The sequence below is a fragment of the Dromiciops gliroides genome, chromosome 3 (genome assembly GCF_019393635.1).
Source record: "Dromiciops gliroides isolate mDroGli1 chromosome 3, mDroGli1.pri, whole genome shotgun sequence".
Taxonomy (NCBI): domain Eukaryota; kingdom Metazoa; phylum Chordata; class Mammalia; order Microbiotheria; family Microbiotheriidae; genus Dromiciops; species Dromiciops gliroides.
In genome coordinates, this window is record NC_057863.1 from 281564650 (window position 1) to 281582454 (window position 17805).

General features: G+C 38.5%; 1 protein-coding gene and 1 pseudogene across 1 annotated transcript in view; both read right to left on the reverse strand.

Moving 5' to 3' along the window:
- Positions 1–17805, reverse strand: part of OTC (ornithine transcarbamylase) — an 80221-nt gene that overhangs the window by 37995 nt on the left and 24421 nt on the right. The window contains exon 3 of the mRNA XM_043997604.1: positions 13436–13517. Coding sequence (XP_043853539.1) covers positions 13436–13517 — 82 coding nt within the window. The remainder of the gene's footprint in view (positions 1–13435; positions 13518–17805) is intronic.
- LOC122746072 lies at positions 15914–16649 on the reverse strand (annotated as a pseudogene).

Below are 17805 nucleotides of genomic sequence, written 5' to 3' on the forward strand. Positions count from 1 at the left end.
GAGAAGGCATAATCAGACCTTACTTTCTTTACTTGGCTATTCAAGAATCAAAGGAGATAAAGAATAGAAAAGCAATTTGGAAAATGAAGAGCATTATGCAAATGTAAGCTTTTATGATTCAGATTATGAAGGCTAGTTCAAATGGTGAACAATCCATGGAAAATCAGACAGTGGGAACGAACATGAAAAGAAAAAGAAACAGTGATAGAGAAGCATCTTCATCAGATATATTTTGGAAGAAGCACAATGAAGCAAGAAGTAAATGCTAACCTTAAATGCTAAATAAAGGCCAATAAATAAAATATAAATGAAAAATAAAATTATTTAAATAAGAAATAAATAAAAAGCTTTCCTGGCAGACAAGATAGCAGGAACTGGTAAAAGGAAAACCTATTCTCACAAGAGGGAAATTGCCAGAGCGAAAGTTCCCAAAGAGAGGGGCATTAACACCCTAAGATCAATATTTTAAGATAAACCTCAGACCTTGAGACACTAGACCCTGCCTCTTTTCCTTCCTGTCTCTGCTTGTTACTTCAGGAGATTGTTTAGGATACTAGTCCAGGCTGCTTTGGAGAAGGAAACACACCACCTGGTAGCTTTTTATTTTAACTAATTATCCATGCTAATTAGGGACTCTCTAGGGCAGCAAGGTGGTAAAGTGGATAGAGCACTGGACTTGGAATCAGACTCATCTTTATGAGTTCAAGTTCAGCCCCAGGCACTTACTAGTTGTGTGACTTTGGGCAAGTCACTTAACCCTGTTTGACTCAGTTTCCTCATCTATAAAATGAGTCGGAGAAGAAAATGGCAAACCACTTCAGTATCTTTGCCAAGAAAACCCCAAATGGGATCATAAAGAGTCAGACACAACTGAAAAAAAAAATGACTAAACAACAATAACAAATTAGGTGCTAAATTCAGTTGTCCCTACATGATGAACTAATACACGTTCTTTCAGAGCCCTCTAAATTTTGGCATCCTGGTAAAAAGCCCAGTCACCTCACCCTAGTTATAGCTCTGACAATAAACCCAGAATTACATAGGACTTTAAGCTTTACATATTATTTTTCCTACAATCCTGTGAGAAAGTAGTACAGGTATCATTATTCTTAATTTACAGGTTAGAAAACTGAAACTTGGAGGTTATATCTTGTCCAATCATGCAGCTAATCTTGGTCTCCTGGGTCCAGTTTAATTTCTAATACACTACAATTATTTTAGTAAAAAAGCAACATAGAATCATAGGAAGTGGAATGGGAAGAGACCACTTTTTTAAAATTACAAAATACAGACTGATATGGGCCTGGGATAACTCAGAAGTTTTCTCCTTGAGAAGCAAAACTAATGAACAGACCCTCCTAAGGAGTAAGGGGAGATAAATCCTTTAGGCGAGGCTACCACTTGAGCAGAGCCAGGGGATAGAGATAACTCCAGAAATCAGGACCACCACCCCTCATTCAAGCTTTCCCCACCCCACCCCAAAAGGAACTTTCCACTGTCAGGTGGTCACACCATCTATTCTCTATGAAAGTTTTGGCCTTTCTTCTGTTCTCAAAGGAGAAAGATGTCTCTAAACCACCTCCTCCCCTTGAGGCTAAGTCTTCCACTTCCCTCTTGGTCACTTTCTCTAGTGCCCAAATAAAAGACCATTTTATTCTAATTGGATTGTGTGTAAGAGCTCAATTCTTTATAGAGAAATACCTAAGGACCCCCACCACCTGCTTCCCCCATGCCACAAACCCCCTCATTTTATGGGTGACGCTGGTACCTGACTTTACCTCTGGGTAAGATCACATGGTTAGTAAATTACAGAACTGTCAGGACAGCCCACACCTTCTGATTCTAGATCCAATTGGACCTCATCAGTGAAGGGGATGAAATCAAATTCTCTTGTTACATGATATTTTTAAAAATCCCTTAAATCTTTACTTCCCAATTTGTAGAAATAGAAATAAATAACATCTGTGGCCCTCTTCTCATCTTTCTCTCACAAGGATATTGGCTAAACAAATTCTACAAATCTGTGTAAATCAAGCCTTAGAAGAAGCAATATAAATAAGTATATATCATTAACTGGAAGTTTAAGGGCGTTAAATTTTGTGGCTGATTCTCCTACAAATGTATTAGGCGAACCCAGGCAGGAGGTTCAACCTATTTTGTGTCTTTTTTTCCACACCTGCAGAGAGAGAGAGCACGGTACTAATTTACTTGATGTGGGTACTGTAAGGAGTGATTAAATTCATGCCTAAGTACTTTGAAAAGCTTGTGAAGCACTTGAAAGTGAAGCACAAAATGCTAAATTAGAAGACTCTCTCAGGATTCTCCTCCCATTTTCTATCGGCTCCTGTACTTTTTTGTCAACAACAAATGTGTCCATGAATCCACTCAATTAGTCTAAAGTAAAAAGGCTGTAATCATTGGCAGGCAGGCAAACAGGAGGCTTCTTCCCGGTGGGTACTTAGCCAGCTGGGCACTGAGAAAGAAGGGAAATGGAATTATTCTTCCTTTGAAAATTGCTTCTGGCACCTTTTACAATCCCTAGTCAGAGGGGCCCTGTTTATATTTCAATGGATGTGCGCAGGCCAACACTTGTAAGCATTAGTTTGCTGACATCTAAGTGCTGCTGCTTTTCCCTTTAATTATGGAAGGCAGAATTGATGTTAGAATGGAGTTTGGTCATCACCTTTGTAGTCAAGTAAAAGAAGGGAGTCATTCAGTCTACGGCAGCATAAAATGTTTTTTTTTTTTCTTCCTTTACTACTTGAACAATATGTTCTTCCTCTCCTCCCCCTCAAGTATGCCTTTGATCTTGATGGGAAACAAGCAAAATAACTGCCAGGAGAGAACTAATAATGATGATAAATTTAGTCGGTATGAAAAAAAAAGAAAGGATTTCTTAAATAAATGGATTTGGAGCTGGAAGACCTTGGCCCTCTCTGCTCTAGCATACTTGTGTGACCTTGGACAAGTCACTTAACTTTCCATTTCTTCATCTGTAAAATGAGGGCATTTGGACTAGAGGTCAGCAAATGAAGGACTTGTAGGCTATTAATGTATTTTAAAATGTAAAAACAATTATTAGCATATAAAAATCAGGTGATGGGCCACTCAGGCAGTTTGCTGAGCTGAATAAGCATTCAAAACAAAATTTAGCCTTGACAAAATAATGCTGAGATGAAAATCCACTGTAGGTTCATACTCTGTCAAATTGACAGCTATCTTGATTATCTTATCCATTCAACAAATATGTATTGAGGACCTACTAGGCCCATGTGCTCCTAGTGAGTCAACCAGAAATAGGCTAAAATGCTAAGAGCTTTATATTCTTCCTATCATTTTTGAAGAGTGGGAGCAGTATTTAACTTTCTTAGTTTGCTAAACTGTTGTTGTTCAGTCATGTTGGACTCTTCACAATCTCCTTGTTTGTTGTTGTTCATCCTTTCTTCTCAAAGAGGACCAACAACATCAGGAGGAAGATGACTTGCAAGTAAATTGGATTTAAATGAGGCAGGGCTGTGCAAAGTCATCAACCTCACTCTCTCCTCCAGAGTCATCTGAGTTCAGTGGCAAGACAAGTCACTATGACTAGAGATGGCCCCAGGTGCATTGGGAGACTTTGGCCTTTTAAAGCTAAGGTTTTTCACAGGTCTCAGTTTGTCTGAGGCAATACCCATTTATTGATTTAAAGCAGGGTAAGAACTGAGGCAAAGGATAGCCTAGTTTGCCTACTCAAAAGAATCTAGGAGAGGAAAACCCTCAGGATTTCTGGCCAGAATAGAAACAATTGCTATTTACATTCCCTCTGAGCCATCAAAACCCAAACAAGTAAGTGAAGCTTGGGTTGGAACCTATTATTGGCCAGTCAGGGAGAGCCAGTGATTTGGGTTTAAAGGCATAGCCAAGTAGCTCCATTTGAATCCCAATGGGCTTTTTCAAAAGCTGTTTTTTCAGAGCTCAATTTCAAGAAATCATAAAACTAGATGAAACAAAAGAATTAATTGTCCCAGTTCTTCAGGGAGAAAAACAACCTTAGAATAAATAAGTAGGGAAGGAAAAAATATCTAGCTCCCAAACCCCAAGATATCTTGAGGTTTAAGAAATCAAAAATCATTAGAGATTTAGAGCATTCCTTTGTGCAGAGCATGCATATGTAAGGGTATGATTCCCCATGTGGACAGAGGGAAAGGAGGAAGGAAGGAAGGAAGGAAGGAAGGAAGGAAGGAAGGAAGGAAGGAAGGAAGGAAGGAAGGAAGGAAGGAAGGAAGGAAGGAAGGAAGGAAGGAAGGAAGGAAGGAAGGAAGGAAGGAAGGAAGGAAGGAAGGAAGGAGAAAATAGCAGCATTATCCAGCTGGAACTGGTTGGTTGGGTCCCCAGGGGGCAGCTACTACAACTCACAGATTGTTGTTTGTCCTTTAATATTTGTTTTGTTTTGTTTGGGGTGGGGCAATGAGGGTTAGGTGACTTGCCCAGGGTCACACAGCTAGTAAGTGTGAAGAGTCTGAGGTGGGATTTGAACTCAGGTCTTCCTGAATCCAGGATCTGTGCTTTATCCACTGCACCACCTAGCTGCCCCCTGTCCTTTATTCTTTTTTTCTCTTTTTTTTAATTAATAAAGTATTTTTTTAAATTTTTTCCCATTACATGTAAAGATAGTTCTCAACTTTTGTTTATACAGGCTTTCCAATTTCATATTTTTCTCCCTCCCTCCCCTCCCTCACCCCTCCCTTACACAGCAGGTAATCTGATATAGATTTTATATATATATATATATATATATATATATATAACATTAATCCTATTTCTGCATTAGTCATGTTATAAGAGAAAAATCAGAGCAATGATGAAAAACCTCAAAATATAAAAAACAACAGCACCAAAAACAAAAGAAATAGTATGGTTCATTCAGCATCTATACTCCATAGTTCTTTTTTTTTTTCTTTCTTGGATTTGGAGATCCTCTTCTATCATGAGTTCCCTGGAACTCTTCTGTACCATTGCATTGGTGAGAAGAATATAGTCCATCACAGTAGATCAACACTCAATGTTGATGATACTGTGTACAATGTTCTTCTGGTTCTGCTCATCTCACTCATCATCAGCCCATGCAAGACCCTCCAGGTTTCTCTGAACTCCTCCTGCTCATCATTTCTTACAGCACAATAGTATTCCATTGTATTCCTATACCACAACTTGTCCAGCCATTCCCCAATTGATGGGCATGCCCTCAACTTCCAATTCCTTGCCACCACATAAAGAGCAGCTATAAATATTTTTGTACATGTGGGTCCCTTTCCCCTTTCCATGATTTCTTTGGGGAAAAGACCTAAAAGTGGTATTGCTGGGTCAAAGGGTATGGACAGCTTTATCACCCTTTGGGCATAATTCCAAATTGCTCTCCAGAATGGTTGGATCAGTTCATAGCTCCACCAACAATGCATTAGTGTTCCAATTTTCCCACAGTTTCTCCAACATTTATTATTTTCCTTTTTTGTCATTTTAGCCAATCTGATAGGTGTCAGGTGGTACCTCAGAGTTGTTTTAATTTGCATCTCTCTAATCATCAGAGATTTAGAGCATTTTTTCATATGGGAATAGATAGCTTTGGTTTCTTCATCAGAAAACTGCCTGTTCATATCCTTTGACCATTTCTCAATTGGGGAATGACTTGGATTCTTATAAATTTGATTTAGTTCCCTATATATTTTAGAGATGAGGCCTTTATCAGAAGTACTGGCCTCAAAAATTGTTTCCCAGCTTTCTGCCTCCCTTCTAATTTTGGATTCATTGCTTCTGTTTGTACAAAAATTTTTTAATTTAATGTAATCAAAATCATCCATTTTGCATTTTATAATATACTCTATCTCTTATTTGGTCATAAACTGTTTTGCTTCCCCTGAAAGGTAGACTATTCCTTTCTCTCCTAATTTACCTATGGTATCGCCTCTTATGTCTAAACTATGTATCCATTTTGACCTTATTTTAGTATAAGGTGTAAGATGTTGGTCTATGACTAATTTCTGCCATACTATCTTTCAGTTTTCCCAGCAGTTTTGGTCAAATACTGAGCTCCTATCCCAGAAACTGGAGTCTTTGGGTTTATCAAACACTACATTACTAGTGTCATTTACTACTGCATTTCCTGTGCCTATCCTATTCCATTGATCTACCATTCTATTTTTTAGCCAGTACCAGATAGTTTTGATGACTGCCGCTTTATAGTAAAACTCTAGGTTTGGTACCGCTAACCCACCTTCCTGTGAATTTTTTTTCATTATTTCCCTGGATATTCTTGATTTTTTTGTTTTTCCAGATTAATTTTGTTATTATTTTTTCTAGCTCTATAAAATAATTTTTAGGTAGTCGGTTGGTATGGCACTGAATAAGTAAATTAAAAGAAAAAAGGTTACCCAATTAGGTTAAATTATTAAATTATTTATCTGCTTTTTTTAACTTTAGCTGAGGCATAATATATTCTGCTCCAGCCTTTTACCTTTACTCTGTGTGTATCTCTCTGCTTCAAATGTGTTTCTTGTAAACAGCATATTGTAGGATTCTGGTTTTAATCCACTCTGCAATTTACTTCTGTTTTATAGCAGAGTTCATCCCATTCACATTCACAGTTATTATTACTGACTGTCTATTCCCCTCCATTCTATTTATCCCCTTTGTACTTTTCCCCCCTTCTTTCACCCTATTCCTCCTCACCAACGTTTTACTTCTTACCCCTGCCTCCCCCAATCTGCCCTCCCTTTGTCACCCCCCCTCTTTTCTTTACCCTTTTCTCCCTTGCTTTTGTCCTCCCTTCTATCAGTCCCCCCCTTTCCCTTCCCCTTTTGCTTCCCTAAAGAATGAGCTAAGTTTCTTTATCCCAATGAACGTATATGTTATTCCCTCTTTGAATCAAATCTAATGAGAGTAGGGTTGAAACAATGTTTACCCCTCCTTTCTTTCCCTCTATTGTAATAGTTTTTTTTTTCACCTCTTCATATGATATAATTCATCCCATTCCACCTCCCATTTCCTCTCCTTCCCATAGACTCCCTTTTTAACCCCTTAATTTTTTTTTGTATCATCACATCAAAGATAATTTATATTTATATCCTCTGTGTAAACTCCTTCTCTCTGCCCAAATACATTTACAGTTCTTAATAGTTATGAGTATTATCTTCCCATGTAGAGATATAAATAATTTAACCTAATTGGGTAACCTTTTTTTTTCCCTCTGTTTACCTTTTTAAACTTCTCTTGAGTCTTATATATTAAGATCAAATTTTCTATTCAGTTCTGATCTTTTCACCAGGAAAGATTGAAAGTCCCCAACGTCATTAAATGTCCATCTTTTCCCCTGAAAGAGAATGATCAGTTTTGCTGGGTAATAGATTCTTGGCTGCAATCCAAGCTCCTTTGCCTTCCGGAATATCATATTCCAAGCCTTGCGGTCCTTTAATGTTGAAGCTGCCAGGTCCTGAGCAATCCTGACTGTGGCTCCATGATATTTAAATTGCTTCTTTCTGGCTGCTTGGAGTATTTTCTCCTTCACCTGATAATTCTGGAATTTGGCTACAATATTCCTTGGAGTTTTCCTTTTGGGGTCTCTTTCAGGAGGTGATCGGTGGATTCTTTCAATGATGATTTTATCCTCTGATTCTATGATATCAGGGCAGTTCTCCTTAATAATTTCCTGGAATATGGTGTCTAGATTCTTTTTCTGGTCATGGCTTTCAGGCAGTCCAAGGATTCTCAAATTGTCTCTCCTTGATCTGTTTTCCAGATCAGTTGTCTTTCCAATTAGGTATTTCACATTTTCTTCTATTTTTTCATTCTTTTGATTCTGCTTGACTGAGTCCTGGTGTCTCATGGATTCCTTATCTTCCAACTGTCCCATTTTAATTTTTAAGGCATTGTTTTCTTCAATGGGATTATGCACCTTTTTTTCATTTGGCCAAGTGAATTTTTTAAGGCAGTGTTTTCTTCAATGAGATTATGCACCTTTTTTTCCATTTGGCCAGATGAATTTTTTAAGGCATTGTTTTCTTCAATGAGATTATGCACCTTTTTTTCCATTTGCATTGTTTTCTTCAGTGAAATTTTGTGCTTCCTTTTCCAAGCTGCTGATTCTTTTTTCATAGTTTTCTTGTTTTGCTTTCATTTCTCTCCCCATTTTTTCTTCTACCTCTCTCAATTGATTTTTTAAATCCTTTTTGAGCTCTTCCAGGAAGACTTTTTGTTCTTGAGATCAATTCACCTTCCCTCATGAGGCTTCACATGTAGGCAATTTGAGGCTATTGTCCTCATCTGAGTTTGTGTTGGCTTCTTCCCTATTGATACAGAAGCTCCCAATGGAGAGGGCTCTTTTTTGCTTCTTACTCATTATTGCAGCTTGTTTATTTAAAGCTTTTTTTTTTTTAATCCTGATTTTATTTTATTTTTTGTTTGTTTGTTTGTGAGGCAATTGGAGTTAAGTGACTTGCCCAGGGTCACACAGCTAGTAAGTGTTAAGTGTCTGAGGCTGGATTTGAACTCGGGTACTCCTGAATCCAGGGCCGGTGCTCTATCCACTGCACCACCTAGCTGCCCCCTTGTTTATTTATTTTTTAAGTTGAGGTCTTCTCTGGGGACACCAGGGTCCCTGTTTTGGGCTTCTCATGCAGGGGTATAGGTGCTGTGTGACTGGCTTTTTACTCTGAGGCCTTTATAGTGTGTGAAGTTCGACCCCCTGCACTTCCTGTCTGGGTGCGCTGGGCCAGGCGCCCGATCCCACCTGTTCATGGCCCTACAGCCTGCCCTCCCGACCGGTGCAGGTAGGTTTTTCCACTGTCCTTCTTGGCCACCAGATTTTTGAGCCAGGTTCCAGGGGCCTCAGTTGTTCGGCTGTGGCCCGCAGCTCCTGCTGACTTTCCCCGACCCCCTTGGTGTTGGGCTGCTGCCCTGCGCTGGGCCTCCCTTTTGCCCGAGTCAGACCGACCTTTTCCTGAAGTTTTCTAAATTATCTCCGTTTGGAAGACTGTGTCTCTCTGTCTCTTTTCAGGTTCTGTAGTTTCAGAATCCGTCCAGAGGCTTGATTTATTGTTCTTTTTGAGGGAACAGAAGGAGAGCTCTGGCAGTTTGCTGCTTCCTCTCTACTATCTTGGCTCTGCCCCCCTGTCCTTTATTCTTAAAAAGGACCACCCATGGACCATGGACTATACTGTCCATGGGGTTTTCTTGGCAAAGATACTGGAGTAGTTTGCCATTTCCTTCTCTAGGGGGTTAAGGCAAACAGAGGCTAAATGACTTGCCCAAGTTCACACAACTAGTATGCTGCCTACTTGCTTCCTGAGTAAAGAGGTTAAGTGACTTGCCCAAGGTCACATGGTTAGTAAGTGTCTGAACCCAGATTTAAATTTAGGTTTTTCTGACTCCAGACCTCTACCCACTGAGTCATCTAGCTGCTAAATTACCAATTAGTAAATTACCATTATTACCATGAATGTATGGGCCACCTGGATTTCATGGAGCTACCTGGATTAATGAAATCAAAATGTATTATCTACTCACTTCTTTCCCCAGATTGGTAAATCCCTATCATGTAAAAAATATCTAGGCATCCCTGTTCTTGACAAACCCCTTTTTGAATCATATAATCTTACCAGAGTGGTTGCTTTAAGTTGAATTATCAAACTGATAGGCATTTCAAACGTTCTTGTTATACCTGAAAATGTTAAAACGATTTGTATTTTATACATTCTTGTCATAGTGTTTGCTTTTAAGCTGAGTTGTGTTATGCTGATGAAACTGATAAAACCCTGTTTATATACCTTGACCAAAAAAAAAAGGTGTCAGAGCTTCTTTGGAAGGAGTTTCCACATGATCATGCCTGCTTGTTTGGGGAACAAATAAACTGGTGCTATGTTTTTCCTGTCCATCTCTGATTTGTTTTGTTTTGGGGGGAGGCAGTAGGGAGGACAGGTACAAAAACAAATTTTGAAGACCATTTAAAAATAGTAACTAAATTCATAATATAACACGTTTAGGACTAGGATAGTTCATAAAGATTATCAAGGGAGTTAGGAAGGGAATAAAGCCATTCATTTTATAGAAGAGGAAAGTGAATCCCTGTGGAATTAAATGACTTCTCAGTGTCATACAGGTAATAAATAGCAGACTTACCGACAGTGAATCAACAATCACCCCTACTAGGCTCCTTCCTTACCCAGGTATGTAGTTAATGTGGCCCTTAAAATTGAATTTGTTAATAAAATGGACTAAATCAGTAATATTAATCAGAGGGGTCACATTCTAGATTTTGGTCGTACCATGTATGCTAAAGACTGGAAAGTTCTATACAATGAAATTCCTGATATAATTCAGAATAAATCTATAATCAAATAACCTATAGAGTCTGCAGAGAAGTGATAGGTATTATAAAATAAAATTTGATTGACCATGAACATGTCTTGAGGACAAGGGACTATGTCAAATACCTCTCTGTATCCATCCACAGTGTTGGCCATTTTCACTCTCTCTACTATATTCCAAAGGTTATTGATTCATATAGCTTCTTCTCTCACCATCGTACAGATAGTCTGATAATCTGTCTTTTTAGTCTCAGTCTTAATTTTACACTTATTTGTGCTAGATATTTTCATTTGAAGGTCCTAAAGTCATTTCAAATGCAAATTGAATTACCATCTTCTCCCTAAACTCCACATGTTTCTTCTCTTAAATTTCCTAACTCTGTCAATGTCAGCCCATCATCTCTTTCCTTTAATGCTGTCTTCCTCCCTCAAATTTCTTTATTTGAAGGAGATGAATTGCTCCTCCAAAAATACCATTTTGTGTTCCTTCACTAAATAAATTCAATAATTTCTCCAATACATTTCTAATGCTATCCAATTAATCTGGCTTCTAGGTTGAAGAAAAGATTTCATAACAACATTCTTTTTTTTTGGTGAGGAAATTGGGGTTAAGCGACTTGCCCAGGGTCACACAGCTAGTAAGTTTCAAGTGTCTGAGGCCAGATTTGAACTCAGGTACTCCTGACTCCAGGGCCTGTGCTCTATCCGCTGTGCCACCTAGCTGCCCCCACAACATTCTTTTTTTAGTGAAATAAATGGTTCATAATTGAACCATTTTCCCCCAGAGAATGATTGATTAATGAATTTGGACAGTGAGCCCATTCAACATGTATTAGGGCCAGAGCTTTAATTCTAATGGACTCTTCCAATCAAATGACCACCGAATTTGGAGATAATATTTTTTCAACATAAGATATTAACAAGCCATCCTAAACAGATTTTGTTCCAAGAAACTCAAAGCACTTAGCCATTTAAAATCCTTATAATGCTGTCTCTGTAACATAGGTGAGGAGTTAGCAATTAAAATTAGTCAAAAAACTTTTTTGGGGGGTGATTTATTTCCTAACTCCCTCTGAACTGTTTGCCAAAATGGTAATATTTGAATAGTTGGCATATTTAAGTGATAATATTTGGCATATTTCAATCCCCCCCCAAAGGAACTGGAAATGATTTTGTTTTGAGAGCTGCATTGACAAGCCTTGATAATTAGAGATACCCAAGATGTTTCAAAACCAAGCTTAGAGGTTCATTAAGACATAACTCATTGAGAGTATTATCCATCTAAATTTTTCTATGAAGTGCCAAGTATAACTTGGGGGTTTGGTACAATAGTAAAAATTTTGGACTTGAGGCCAGATGATCCTGGTTCCAATCTTACCTTTGCTCTACTTTATCTATTTGACCTTAAAAAGTCATCAAATTTCTCTGTGCCTCAGTTTCTGAGTCTGTAAAGTGATGAGATTGGAATAGATCAATCCTTCAGTTTAGTAAGTACCTCCTACAGTTCCTGCTGATGCAAAGACAAAAATGAAAGGCTCCCAACTCTCAAAGTCCCTTCCAGCTTTTAACCCAAGACCCTATGACTGATTGTGATGATTAAATACATATTTATTTCAATTCAGCAAATATTTATTAAATGTTTAGTATGTACCAAACACTGTAAATTTTGCTAATTTCTGGGACAGAAATGTTAGATAAGAAGATATGACTGGGGCAGCTAGGTGGCACAGTGGATAGAGCACTGGCCCTGGAATCAGGAGGACCCAAGTTCAAATCTAGCCTCAAACACTTGACACTTACTAGCTGGGTGACCCTGGGCAAGTCACTTGATCCCAATTGCCTTACCACCCCCCCAAAAAGAAGATATGACTTCCTCCATCAAATTGCTTATAACCTAGTAGAAGATATAGACATACAGAAATAAACATCATGCAAAATAAAGCATAACAAATATATGAGAGGGAAAAAACAACCATGTACTATGTGACAACCAAGTAAGGAAAGGTTAATTTCTGACTGGAGGAATCTGGGAAGGCTTATTGAAGAGGTGGTATTTGACCAGGTTCTGAAAAAGATAGGTAGGCAGAAATAGAAGCCCTAGCACAGTGCCTGGCATATAATTAATGAATGTTTGCTTGCTTGATTAATGGAGGTGAGGATAGTGAGGACATGGGGAATGTTTAACTGGCATTTGGCTAGGGTTTACAGGATATGGTGAACAGAGTTGTAAGTAGGTCATTTGTACATGGGTCAAGGCATGTTGTGGGAGATGTTCACCTAGGGTGCAGCTGGGGCTTCCAGGGAATAGAAGCACACCTTCAGGACACCATGAGGTTAAACTACTAAAAGACTTATAACTTCTGGGACAGAAGGGAGTGTGGTTGGGAGGAAGGAAATGTTGGCTGGTTGTAGGGAATGGAAGGAGAATGGGAGAAAAAACTCATAATGTTGCTACCTATGCCTTCTTAATTTCCCATCTATATGGAGGAAGAAGTGTTTCACTGCTCAAAGCTACCACCTGGAAAGTCAGACAGCTGGTGGTCAGGGAAGCATATCTGCAGATTTTACATCCAGTACCCTCTAAGTTCCATACCCTGGGGTAAGCCCTGATGGCTCCATGCTAGTTATGACTCAGATGCTGTGGAATAAGGTAAAATATTTCTGGAAAGATAGTTTGGTAACAAACTGTGGCAGGCTTTAAATGTCAGTCTAAAGAGATTGGACTTTGTCTGTAAGTAATAGGGAACCATTGAAGGATCTTGAGCAGAAGACTAACATGACCTTATCTGTCATAGCCGTACATTATAAGGCAAAAATCCTGAATTAGTAGTTGGTTAACTATGTATGACAGAAGGCTTGGATGCTTCTATTGACAAAGAAGAAACAATGTGGAGCATTGTGAGCAGGTATGATCTTCTTTGAAGAATGGATAGCCCTGTGACATTCATCTCCAACCAAAAACGCTGTGCTGAGAATGGTCCTTGCACCAATCCTTCCCCCAAAGTGGAATGGGGACACAAACATTTCTACTACTTTCTTAGAATAATGATGTGTGTTTCCCATGTGGAGACTTAGAGAATATTTGCAATGAGACTCACCTGTTTCTGTCGACAATCTTGTCCTTGTGCTTCTTTTCTCAAAAATCATGCTGAGGGATTTCCCTTGTAACAAAGGCAAATACTGAAAACCGATGATAACAAGTGAATTACAAAAGTATCCGCTGTATTTTAAACATAGTGCTTTATAGATTGAAGGAGTCAAAGTGAGCAATCTTTAAGTGAGTAATACTAATTCTGCTTATTCTCCCTTCATAATATTCCAAAATATTGAGAAATAGTTTTAAAATGATTTCACATCTTATAGCAGAAGTGGTAGATAAAGGGGCAGCGGCACCCTCTCCACTCTGCACAGTTTACCCCACACACACACCCCCGCCAATTCTCAGCCTCTTGAAGGAATTTTACTCATTTTTCCAGGCTAGCCTTAAGGATTAAAAAATCATTCTATTTTTTATTAATATTCCAATGACAATTTACATTTTATCAAGGATGAGGACATAGCCCCGCCTATCCTATTGATATCCCCTCCTAGAGCTGTCCTAAAGAGGTAATATGATTTAACGGACAGACATTTTATCACTTGTCAGCCTTCTCCATAGCTCAGGAAACAAGCTCAGACTCTTACTTATGTCAATGTCTAAACTACAAAGTTTCAGATAAACTTTATATAAACCTTAACTTGGGATGGGAAAGGGCTTGTTTACATGTGTTTGGAAAGAACTGCTTGGGAGAAAGGACGGACTCCTCCTCCTTCCTGTCTTGTGGATAGATAATCTAGCAAAAGCCTCTGCTTTTTCTTTTTTTTTTTCTTCTCTCTTTTTTCTTTTTTTCCTTTATTTTCCCTATTAAGATCTTTGCTAGGGAAGACTGCCCAAAAGTACAAGTTATTCTACCAATCTGCCACTTATAAAAAGGATAGGGTGTCAATGCCAACAATTGTCAAGGTTTTCCTTGTTTCTTGTCTTACAAGAGAAACCGGGCAGCTAGGTGATGCAAAGGATAGAGCACTGGTCCTGAAGTTAGCAGAACAAGAGTTCAAATCTCACCTCAGACATTTACTAGCTGTGTGACTCTGGGCAAGTCACTTAACCCCAATTGCCTTAATACCTAGGGCCATCTCCAGTCCTGATAATATATCTTTCTACTTGACCCAAATGGTTCTGAAGGAGAGAGTGAAAGTTGATGACTTTGCACAGTCCTCCCTCACCTAAATCTAGTTCAATGCATGTCATGATATCACCCAGGTGTCATGGTCCACTTTCAGAATGAAGAACAAACAACAACACAAGAAAAACCCAGCCCACAGAAGTTTCCTCAGCTTCTGGTCTCTGAAACTTGGATTAAAAGATTTAGGAGTGAATACTCTCTCTCCTCTCTCTCTATTTCTGTCTTTCTATACACACACATATACATACATACATATATGTATACACACACACACACACACACACACACACACATATATATATATATATATATATATTGTTTAATGGCAACATATATTGCCATTAAACTTTTTTTAAGCCAAGGACCCTCCTTTTTTTTTTTTTAATGTTTCAAACACTTGGAATTAATTAGGCTTGGAATAGATAGTGCCTTTGCTATTATTTAGACTAGGGATTCTTAACTTTTTTGGTGTCGTGGAAGCTTTGACGGTCTGATGGAGCCTACAGGTCCCTTTTCAGAATGTTTGTTACCTACGTTCATAATTGAAGGAAATGCTAAATTTTACTTAGAGGTTAGTGAAAATAAAGATGTGATTTCCTCTCCACCATCCCTCACCCTGCCCCATCCAAGTTCCTGAAATCTCTCCATGGAGTAATTAGGACTCCTGAGATTCCAAGTCAGAAAACCCTGACTATTGACTAAGTCAGAGTTCTGTATAAAGAATGCCTAAAATGCTTTTCAAACAAAAAGAGCTATGCAAATTCTAAATAAAGAAAATAGTTAAACACTCATTTCTATGTCTTCCTATTGCCTCCTCTTTTGGTTTGAATACATTTGGCAATACTGGCCTTTTTTTCAGCTTTCTTCTGAATTAATCGTATGTATAAATGATATCAAAATGTAACAATAGCAATAATAATAACTACTTCATAAATGTAGTGGGGATTTTAGAGTGTATTAATTGGACTAGATGACTGCCAAGGTTCCTTCCAACTCTGACATTTAGTGTTTTTACTTATCAGAAACTGAGTTACTGAGTTCAATTGTTTCTGATTCTCCCTCATCTAGTCTGGTCCATTGATCAGTCTCTCTACTTTTTAACCAGTATCAGATGGTTTTAATGACTGCTGTTTTCTGATATAGCTTGAAATCTAGAAATGCTTTGTCCTTACCTCTTTTCATTCCTTTAATATTTTAGATCTTTTGTTATTCCAAAATGAATTATTCGTTTTAAAAATCAAATTCTATAAAGTGTCCCCTTGATAATTCAGTTGGTAAAGCATTAAAAGTGCAAATTAATTTTGATTGTATTGTCTTTTTTATTATATTGGCAAGACCCAGTTATGAACATTGAACATTCCTTTGGCTATTCAAGTTGTTTTTATTTTTTATTTTTAAGGAGAACTTTGTAATTTTATCTATGCAAGTCTTTTGTGTGCTTTTTGGTAGCTCTATTCCCAGATATTTCATGCATATTTTAGTTATTTGGAATGGGAATTTCCTTTTCCATTATTTCTTCTGGGGTTTTGTTATTTTTTTTTTTTTACTGTGAAATGCACTCCATTTATTCAGTTTAATGTACATAAATTACAAATCACCACATACTGCCGCTCTTTTTAGAGCTAAAACTTTTCCGAGAAAGCCTCCATTTCTTCCTTGATCCTGTTTTCTATGAGCAGTGTGAAGTTGCTGTCTGTGTTTTGAAGATTGTAGCTGACAAACACCTGTTTTTTGGTCTTCCTGGCTAGTCTCTGAGCAAGGCAGTTGGAGGTCGTGTCAGAGGTATCTCCAAGAAGGGAAGTGGACACTGGAATGGAATCGAACGGTTGCACATGGCCATGGCGAGGGGTAGCGTAGCGCCCACCCACAGGAAGAGCGAATCCGTCAGCCGCATCACGTGGAAGTGGATGAGCTGCTCCCACAGCCTCACGCTTAAGTTGTGCAGGGAGATGTCCCCACTGCCGGGCGCCAGCGGCCCCTCCACGCCGTCCCGGGCTTCCCAGACTCCCCGGGCAGCCGGTTCCCGGGCCACCAATCCGGCTCTCCCCGGGTCCCGCCAGGCCAAAGCAAGCGATGGCCTGGGGTTTTGTTATTATTTAGAAGTGTGTCTAATTTTAGGGTTTATTTTATAGCCTGTAACTTTACAGAAACTATTAATTATCTCCATAAGAATGCTTGCTGGGGGGCAGCTAGATGGCACAGTGGATAGAGCACAGACCCTGGATTCAGGAGGACCTGAGTTCAAATCCGACCTCAGACACTTAACAATTACTAGCTGTGTGACCCTAGGCAAGTCACTTAACCTCAATTGCCTCACAAAAAAAAAAATGCTTGCTAATTCTATAGGATTTTATAAGTATATGGAATAAATAGGGATAGTTTTATCTCCTCTTTCCATATCTTTATACCTTTAATTTATTTATCTTTTATTATTACTGCTATCATTTCTAGAACCATATAAAATATTAACGAACAAAATGTATATCATTGCTTTACTCTCATATTTATTGGAAAAGGATCTAATGTATCCCCATTGCACATGAGGTTTACTTTTGGTTTTAGATAGGTGCTTCTTATGATATTTAAAAGATCCACATGGGTGGATCTGTGGGCACTCTGACTCTCTTTCGTGTGGACTCTGGCAGAGAAGGGAGCTAGGGATGCTTTCTCCCTTTAATATATAGATGAAGCTAGGCCTTTCTCTTTCTCTTCGCCAAATTCTTATTCTTAATAAATGCTTAAAAGTCTAACTCTTGCTAAAGCTTATAATTTATTGGCGACCACTTATTAGATATTTTAGACAGACTAGCTAGAATTTTAGCCCTAACAGTGGCAAGAAGGTAAATTTAGGTTTGATGGAAAGAATGCATTCTAAACAGTTTGAGCTATACTGAAATGGAGTAGACAGCCTCCTGAGATAGTGGGTTACCCCTTACTGGAGGATTTCAGGCAAAGAATTTACCTTGAGATTGCTGAAGTGTGTGTATGTGTGTGTGTATGTGTAGTAATAGATACACATGTGTATATACAATCTGAAACTGAAACCTGGAGAATGAAGGAAATGGATAGTCCTTTTCATTTGGTAAGATGCAGGGGGACATGAAAGAGGAGAGCTAGTGGAAGAAAAATAAAATGTTTCACCATGAATGATTTCCTTGGGTTCTGATCCAGTTTCTAAAAATGAACTTGGATATTCCACCGAAATGAAATCCTGTAATTTATCATCAAGCCACTCATTTTGG